An 8928-nucleotide genomic window follows, 5' to 3' on the forward strand; every position below is an offset into this window, starting at 1 on the left:
CTGTCTTCTTCCTAAAGACCGGACGACCCTATTCATCTCAAGATCGAATGAAGCGCTTCCAGACATGATTCCAGGCATGACATAGGTTGCCGCGGCTGGAGGACACTGCCGTCAGCAATGCGAGGTGATAGGAATCCAATCGGCCGTCAACAAAGATCAGAATCAATGGATCTGCTAGAATCCGGAATAGTAGACGACGCCGGTGGAAGGTAGGGTATCCATGGCTACCTCTACTCGATCGTACAGGTGATGGAAGATGATGGGATTCCGATCCGAAATTCCCAATCTGGGAAACAAAATCCCAGATTTCAAAGTCGAATCCCTAATCCGGTCTATATGGAATAGAAATTCCTAATATGGGACTGGGATTCGAAATCACAGGTAGTGGGTTTCGAAATATGCATGCCCAATACTTTGAATTAGGGATTTGAATTGAAATCCCTAATTCGTTGTCTGGATTCGGGGCTAATCTGGAATTCCCGTAATTAACGAATTTGGGAATTCGAAAATCCCTAATTTTCTGGATTTAGGGTTTCAGATCTGAAATCCTTAATATGCAATTTGGGGATTCTGAATCCGAAATCCCTAATCGGTATGATTGTATTTAGGGTTTATCGAATTCAAATCCCTAATTTTAGGATTAAAATAATCCCTAACTACAACTGTTTCAGGAATTCGAAAATCCCTGATGCAGATCTGTTTCAGGAATTCAAAATCCCTGATTTGATCTGATATAGCTGGATGCAATCATCCATACCTATGCACAGATGGCTTTGATACCAACTGTGGGACTTAATCTATATACGGAATAGGCCCACGGATCTGTCTGTGCATGGGACATGGTGATCAGGGGTTTAGATGGTGTACCTAGATGAGACGCCGCCATGGACGCCGGATCAGAATACTGGAATACCGTAGAGCTTAGGGTCTTCCTCTCCTTCACACCCTTTCGCAAATCGGTAGATGGGACTCGAATTTCTGCTATGGTGTAGGATCAGGGACCCAGCTATCTTTTATATAGTCTGTGTTGAGAGAGTATGAAACCCATCATAACTCTCTCTCCCACGCTCCACATTACAGCATCTTAGTTCAATACAAATTGTTGTCTGCGTAAGACAGCTATAGCATTCCAGCCCTAGTAGGCAGAGCTGCGCAGATAGACTACGCAGCGCATCACCTGAAGTGGGGCCCACTGTATGGCTAAAATTGGACTGACCAAATAATTGGAATGAGATGGAAATAACAAGGCAAATAACTCAGATGAGAGGTCAGGTTAAAGCTCGACCTTAGATACCAAGCACCACTTCCTCAACCAATTCGAGCACCAACTATGAGCGGTGAATTCAGTCACCTAGCTGATATCTCACCGTCCTGACTAATGGATGACTATGAACTCCAACCTAGTCATGACCAAAAGCCCTAAAACTCAAAACTCGACCCAAACCTCAGTCATCGACTGTCAACCTCGGTTAGCAGGACTTCGACTAAACGACCTAAAGGTTGGCCTCGGCTAATCAACCTCAACCTTTGATACCAACCACTAGGGAACATCCCCTCCATGTATGGAAAAAGATTCCCTTCTCGAGATCTTTGCCGAAGATCAGGCCAAGATAAAACACCATACATTCGGAGGGAGATCCCTTCTGTGATATGTATCTGCGCAATGGATTCATTGTCATATACGAAAAATGCGTTAAAAGGTTATAAATAAGGACCCTACCTACAAAAGCAAGTATACACAATTACCTTAACTTGACTAGACCCCTTGTGTGCTTATTCTAACTTAGGCATCAGAGGGTCCCCGAATATAATCAGGGCTTCCATTGTCACTTAGTTTTTGCAAGTACACGATGGTCTAGTAAGGACAATCAAATCTTGGCATCAACATTACTCATAAAAATCAAACATGTGTAGGGAGTAATAATGATCCATGTACCATACAATTCTAATGTAAAAAAAAAAAAAACCTTTTAATTCAAGTGCAGCCCGTGTGATGATCATATTAGCCTCTTTTTTTTTTTTTTTCCTTTTAATTCGTGTCATCATTTTAATGGAGTGCATGCATTCCATGAGTTGGACATCAGACACATGCCAAGTAGGCCATAAGTCTAACCTTTCACCACTTTATAAATTTTTTTTTTTTTAAATAGAGACTTCTCTTTTTCATTTAAAAAAAAAAAAAAATACATATGATTTTCAATCGTGCAAGTATCATTTAGTAAAATACTGTTCTCTCAGGAGTTTTAAAGTTAAAATTCATTCTTAGATTAGGTGGTGTGGAGCTTGCCGCCGTTAACAGTAGCGTGGTGACAAGTTTGTGGACCAGCTGAGAAAGGAATGAGCTGGTCCGCATGACCAAAAACGAAAAATCAGGACGCTCCATCTATCGTGTGGGCCATATGTGTAGGTGGAATCTGGACAGTTCGAAACCACTCATCTGACGAGTGGGCCAGCCGGAATTTTGATCATGGTAACTTTGAAACTCCCAAGCTACTTAGGGCCCACCTTGTTGTATATGTAAAAATCCACCCGCTTATCAGTTAAAGACCTTATTTTCCCTGTGCATGCAAAATATCAGCCTGATAAAAGAATCACGTGGGCCATACCGTTGGAAAAAAATATAAATTTGTGCACTCTAAGTTCAGGCATTGTTGCCCACGTGAGTATTCGATCAAGCTAATTTTTGAATCTTCCCTTCATGATAATGATTCACGCCTGATGAACGGGTCTGATGAAAGATTCATGCAGTGGTGTGGCCCACTTGATTTGTGGACCTGGCTTCCGGTCCATGCGTCCATCTAGCGTCCCTCTCTTTTAAATTATGGTTCTTGTGTGCGTCCTATACTATCCAGTAAATGGTACTGACCCTAAATTCTTCATTGCTGCAGTTTGGAAACGGAATCGAACCGCTCTACCGGTGGGCCCATCTCATGGATGAGTCATAACCAGAGAAAGGCCTAGATTTTGAAATTTGTAACTAGGATGCCTAAGAACTCATTTTTCAGTGGTCCAAAAACAGTCATATGTAGAAGAAGAAATTCTCACCGGCAGATTGATGGATGGCGTCTAGACGTGACCGGTCATGTTACTTAGGGGTGTACACGAACCGAGCAAGCTCGACTTGACTCGAAAAAGCTCGATTCGACTCGGTTTGAAGTTGAGTTTGAACCAAGTCGAGATGATTTTTTGAGTTCAAAAATGAATTCGAGTTAGCCCCAGTTCGACTCGATTCGGATCGAACCTAGATCAAATTGAACTCAGATGGAACCACTTCGGTGACTCGATTACTTTAATATTGATGTTGCTCACCAAGTGTTTGATGAAATGACTTAACGAAGTGTGGCCAGTGGCAAGAAGATACGTATATGAAACAAATATTTTTTTCTTTTTTTTTACTTGATTTTTATGCCATTTAGAAGGTGTTTGATAAAATACCTGTAGAACCATTACTATTGTTTTACATATGATGAGATTTTGAAGGTGCAATCCAAGTGTTTGTGAAAATGCTGCATAGACAAACTTAGCTTGATCTTAGGTCTGATCGAATTGGCTGAGCTGTTGACCAAACCAAGCTGAGCTGGCCAATCAGGCTCGAGGACCAAGCCAAGCCAAGCTGAGTTCAAGTTGAGGTCAGCTAGTGGCCAAGCCTAGTCCAGCTGAGGCCAGCTTGACTCGGTTCAACCCTATTATTACTAAATGGCATCTAGACGCACACCGGATGCATCGCTTTTCATTCATGTGCTCAAACGCTATTGCTGCTGTGGGGCCCACTGTGTTGTGTTGTGTGCATGCAATCGAACCGCACATTAAATGAGTGCCTCCATAATTATTCAGTTTTTTAAAAATCAAACATATCTATTCTTTAAGTGGGCCACACTAAAGAAAACAATGTACGACCACCCAAAAGCCTCCGAATTAACATAACAAAACTTCAATTATTAAAGCGGACAGGGAAAATTCCTGGTTTCTTATATGGCTAAAAATATATATATGATCATAAATTAAAACTCATATGAATAAGAATTCGGAATTTCAATGGCCGGGATCAACACTTGGGGAGATCAGACGGCGGAGGAAGCAGCTTCTGATTGGGCAGCTTCCCATCCGTCACGATCCACGCCATCTTCAGCCCCCAGCTAGTGTGAACTTCCAAGTGGCAATGCATGAACCATACACCTGTCAACACATCATTGCAAGAACCAATTAGACACAAGTTGAAGATGGCCCACCAGGCTTCTGGGCCTTAAATGATGAACGACGATTTCTCCACTGAAGGCCCAATCCAAGCCCATTAAGGCCCGTTTACATCTGTGAAGGGTTTGGAATGGGCCTAACATGGGCTTTTCCAGCCTGGCCCAAAAGTCCATATATTGATCAAAGATCAAAATCCAAAACTGGAATGATCAATAGGTCCCACCAATCACTGGGAGAGATCAGAACCGTTAAACAGGTTTCCACCTGTAGTATTTTGTGGGCCCCACCATTTGATCACCGTTGATGTACATTTACGAAACTGATCATACCAACCTGGGTTATCAGCGAGGAATCGGATGGCGACCCAGCCACCGGACGGAACACCGATCGTGTTTCTCTCAATTGGATCCACGAGATTGAATTTGGACGGGTCCTTATTCGGATCATAGTTTCCGAAGCCCTGGCCCACAACGAAGAAATTGAAGCCATGGAGATGGAGAGGGTGGCTCTCGATTCCAAGAATGCTGGTGTCCTGCATCACAAGCTCGACGCTTGTGTTGAACGCCAGCGTCACCGTTTTTGTGCCGTTACTCACCATGGTGTTATTCGGAGGGGTGCCTGTGTAATTAAATGGAAACGGAGGGTTGTTTGGGAAATCAGTTGTGTAGACCCCGTTCGACTGTCCAAAGAAGTAGGCCTGAAGGATGGCCGTGGTTGGGAGTACGAACGAGACGTTGTTCACCGCCGCAGAGAATTTCGTACCGTTGGGCCCTTGGCATGTTTGGTTCGTCGGGCATGGATTTGAGCCCAGACTTACTGTGAATAGGAACCGTCGATCAACGGTCCGTGGGACATTTGCAGGATATTGAGAATTGGCCAAGCTACGTAATTTTCCACTGAAGTTGGCTGCAAAGGAAGTGTCGTTGAGGGCAGGAAGTGTGGGCCTTAACTGTGGGCTTGGGTTTGTGTTTGATGAAGAGGAATTGGGCCTTTCGTATTCGAGGATTCCGGCAGTTGTTGAGTTGTCGAAGGTGCCTTGGCCTGTAGCATATGGACGGGCTTCCATGAGGAATGTAGCGTTTGGGTATTGTGGTTTGGCCTTGAGGAGGACGTTTGTGGTCTGGCCCGGCGTGATGAGAATGGTGTTGATCTCGAATGGCTTGACATAGATGGCGTCGACTTCGACGACAGTGATCGTGTGGTTGGCAATGCTGAAGAAGAGCTCATCATTGAGTGCAGCATTGATCAGACGGAGGAGATACGTTTTGCCGGCCTTTACTGTAAGCTTGAATGTATCTGCGGCCCATGTGCCCAACCAAATAGCCCCAAAATATCAATACGGTCGTGCAAAATCAAGACATTGGTGAATGTGGCATGTGCTGTTAGGGTTGAAAGTCGAGTGGGTTGGGTTGGGTTGGTGCTTAACCCTAGCCCAACCCAAGGTTCCTATACCTCAACCCTAACCCAAGTAGGGTTGGTAGGGTGAATACATGCTAATATTTTTGTTATTAAACTGGTATATTATATTTTCAATATATGTCTTAATTTTGTATGATTTTATTAATTATATATGTAGTTATTTATGGTTTAAAAAAATACTTCATTTTTTCCTAAACAAATAAGTTAAAATATTAGACAACTACTGCTTTAAAAGTCGTGTTGTGTAACACCCAATCTACTTGGGAGAGAAAAATCTAGCTTATCTTGTTAGCTTGAGTCATCGGAAATGAGGTGGAATAATGAAACCTGACAGCACTGGGATTTCCTGTGCCTTCAACTCCGACAATAGGCACTCAATTATAATTTATAAGTAATTTATATATTAACCGGGTTTGGGTTCCTCAACCCAAGCCCGGTCCAAGTTTTATCAGGTCGGTGTTTGTATAGCCCTAAGCCTGACCCGATGCATCATCCCTGAACCCAACCCAATGTCGGGTCGGTCGGGTTGATCCCGCCTGACTTTCAGCCCTATGTGTTGTGCAACATCTGGGACGTTCATCAACAAGTCTGCTTCTCTATGTTGGTAATTACTGAAAGCAGCCCACATTTGATTTCCTCTCAGGGCCCACCTGATGCCCTTCATATATGCTGTGGGGACCACTTGATGAATGGTGTGGATCTTGCAAAAGCATGCTGCATTGCACGTGTTGTGAGAGGATGGTGAGAGAGAATACCGTTTGCTGAGCAGTTGTACAAGGGCCCTGGAAGACCGTTGATGGTGTAGGAATCTGAGACGTTGGGGCCAGCTCCTGTCTGTAGGGATTGGTTGACGACTTTCTCAGTATCTGCATTCCACCATTCCCCTGTAATACAAATCCACTTACATGCATGTTAATCACATGATTGTTCAGGTGTCTATAATAATCTAACCGTTGGATCTCATCCGTTGATTACCGAATATGATTGGGACTTCCTTGTACGGCTTGGCGAACGGGTAAGATACGTTTTTCTTAGGATGTATGATGAGCGGTCCGTAGAGGGTCGCACGTAGCCATGAGATGTGCGCGTGCCAGAGGAGAGTCCCCCTTTGGCCAGTGATGGTGAAATTGTAGACGTACGTTTGGCCGGTCTGGATGGGGCACTGAGTTATGTACGCTGGGCCATCCGCCCATCCGGTTTGTAGCTGCCGAACTCCGTGCCTGTGATCCCATCCACACCATCCATCAACAATCCAAAAATAAATGTAATTTGGATCAATTAGTCAATTTGGTTTTAGACATAGCCATCCTGTGGGTCCCACCATGGATTATCAACGGTTCAAAGATCCAAAAACATGGCTAGGATCATCTGATTGGAACAGTGTTTTAGACTGTTCCAATAGTGGGGCCCAATGGAGGAATTGTAGGCAGGTCCACCGAAATGTATTATAAGCACTTTCCATCTATTGTTTTCATGTGATTACATTTCCATCCATAAAATATAGGTGGGCCATTGGTGGATCTTGCAGCCCACAGATTAAGAAGGTGATGAGAGGATTCCATACCAATGCAGGCTCACATTTCTCTGGACATGATTAACCACCTTAATCAACACCCGATCGCCTTCTCTAGCTATGATCCTGGGCCCCGGAAACTGACCGTTAACCGTTAAAATACTCTTTGTTTGGCACAGCCGCGTCACATTTCGCAACTGAATCTGTGAAAAAAAAACAACTCAAAAGCATTAAACGAATTAAGAGAAGTACAAGCTTCCAGATCATGATGTGTGACATCCACGCAGTTCATCTGGTGCGCCCAAAAATAATCCGTTCCGATCATCAGGTGGCCCACATTTGTATGATAAAAATGGATAGACAAAAAAGAATGGAAGTGTCCATATTTGTGATACATAGGTAGGACATGCATTGATAGGCCATGGAAAATAAATGGCCCACCCGATAACGGTCCCGATCAGGTGCACACATGCCACATTGGCGCATTTGGATGCGGGGAGTATGATCTGGGCCGTTACTCCGGCGAGTCATCGTAGCATTAGCTTATGATAATGCAGTGAGATTGATTTGGCAGCCAAACATGAGGCATTGGCACTTACATCGAACTTGTAGTGCCGGGTCTGGATAGCGCATGCGAGCTCCGGCAAGGCGAACATGGCACTCAATGCAAGTAGAAGCCAAGCTCCCATGGGCACGTATGCTGTAACTGTAGGTTTGGCACCCATCTCTCTCTCTCTCTCTCTCTCTCTCTCTCTCTCTCTCTCTCTCTCTCTCTCTCTCTGATATGGTGTAATTCTCTTCTGCTTGTGTGGGTTGTGAAAGCTTGCATGGTTATGCATATATAGAAGAGAGAGAGAGGGGGAGATAGAGGGAGTTTGGTTGATTAATCGATGATATTTTCAGATTGTGTTTTGTTTTCTACCTTAGGACTGTTGGTCGAGTTTAACTATCGAGTGTTCCTAAAGTAAAAGATACATCTTATTTGGATTATTTAACCTTTTGTTTATTGTACGTTTCTGGTAACTTTGATACTCTGGCAGAGGATGGTGGATGATACGCAGGCAATTAGAAAATTACTTAGAAGTTGCATGTGTGGAACACAGTAAATTAAATTAACTGTTCAAATTATGTCTTTGTTTGGATGTATCTTGGAACAAAATTTATGACTTACTTGTGTGGTCGCCCGGTTTTGTTTTTTGTCACGTGCAATGCATCCGAGTGTGCTAGAATTAATATACTGGCTCGATTCAAACCCAATCAACTTTGACTCTAAGTATTAAAATAAGCATATATGTCAAACTTGACACTATATAATTGAATCTGAGGATTTTGTTCGCCTACAACAAAATATCTATAATGATCGTGTGATTGACAGATAGTGGAGTTCTTCCTCTTAAGATGGGTTTGCGTCTTATATTTTTTTAAAATGACTTTTTTAATAAATTGGTGTAATTAAACAAAGGAAAAAAAAAAAACACTCACAATCAATCACTATGAGTAAATGCAAAAATGTGTCTCTGGAAAAAAACTAATAATATAGGATAAAAATTAAGTCCAACATATGAACATAAACTTATATTTACAAATAAGAAATTATTGCTATTAAATTATCACTACTTTAAGATAGACTAAGTTAAAATAAATTATATTTGTTTGTTAGATTTGATTTTTTTTTTTCTCTATTAACTTCTTATTATTTATAGATTTTTTTCTATAACTATTTTTCAAACGTTTCTTTTTTTATTGGATTGTCATGGCAATTGAGGTGTCGCTTTATAAATTCTTCTTTTGTTACGTTTCTT

The 8928-nt window shown here is 42.5% G+C and overlaps 1 protein-coding gene across 1 annotated transcript; it reads right to left on the bottom strand.

The window, feature by feature from the left end:
* Positions 1-3915: 3915 nt before the first annotated feature.
* Positions 3916-7919, bottom strand: LOC131243766 (laccase-17-like). The gene is made up of 6 exons (XM_058243331.1): positions 7726-7919; positions 7178-7329; positions 6589-6833; positions 6369-6497; positions 4528-5490; positions 3916-4176 (listed from the first exon to the last, which is right to left on the bottom strand). The coding sequence occupies exons 1-6, from the start codon at positions 7849-7851 to the stop codon at positions 4046-4048; spliced, it is 1746 nt and encodes a 581-aa protein (XP_058099314.1). The 5' UTR covers positions 7852-7919; the 3' UTR covers positions 3916-4045.
* Between the last annotated feature and the right edge of the window lie 1009 nt (positions 7920-8928).

Source organism: Magnolia sinica, chromosome 4 (genome assembly GCF_029962835.1).
Source record: "Magnolia sinica isolate HGM2019 chromosome 4, MsV1, whole genome shotgun sequence".
Classification (NCBI taxonomy): Eukaryota; Viridiplantae; Streptophyta; class Magnoliopsida; order Magnoliales; family Magnoliaceae; genus Magnolia; species Magnolia sinica.

What these genes read in the sequence shown, in the direction of transcription:
- LOC131243766 (XM_058243331.1), bottom strand. Translation starts at nt 7,851, where the DNA reads ATGGGTGCCAAACCTACAGTTACAGCATACGTGCCCATGGGAGCTTGG. An exon ending in AGAAATGTGAGCCTGCATTG is followed by an intron (nt 6,834 to 7,177) that starts GTATGGAATCCT and finishes ATGGGATCACAG; the next exon opens with GCACGGAGTTCGGCAGCTAC. An exon ending in GTACAACTGCTCAGCAAACG is followed by an intron (nt 5,491 to 6,368) that starts GTATTCTCTCTC and finishes CATGGGCCGCAG; the next exon opens with ATACATTCAAGCTTACAGTA.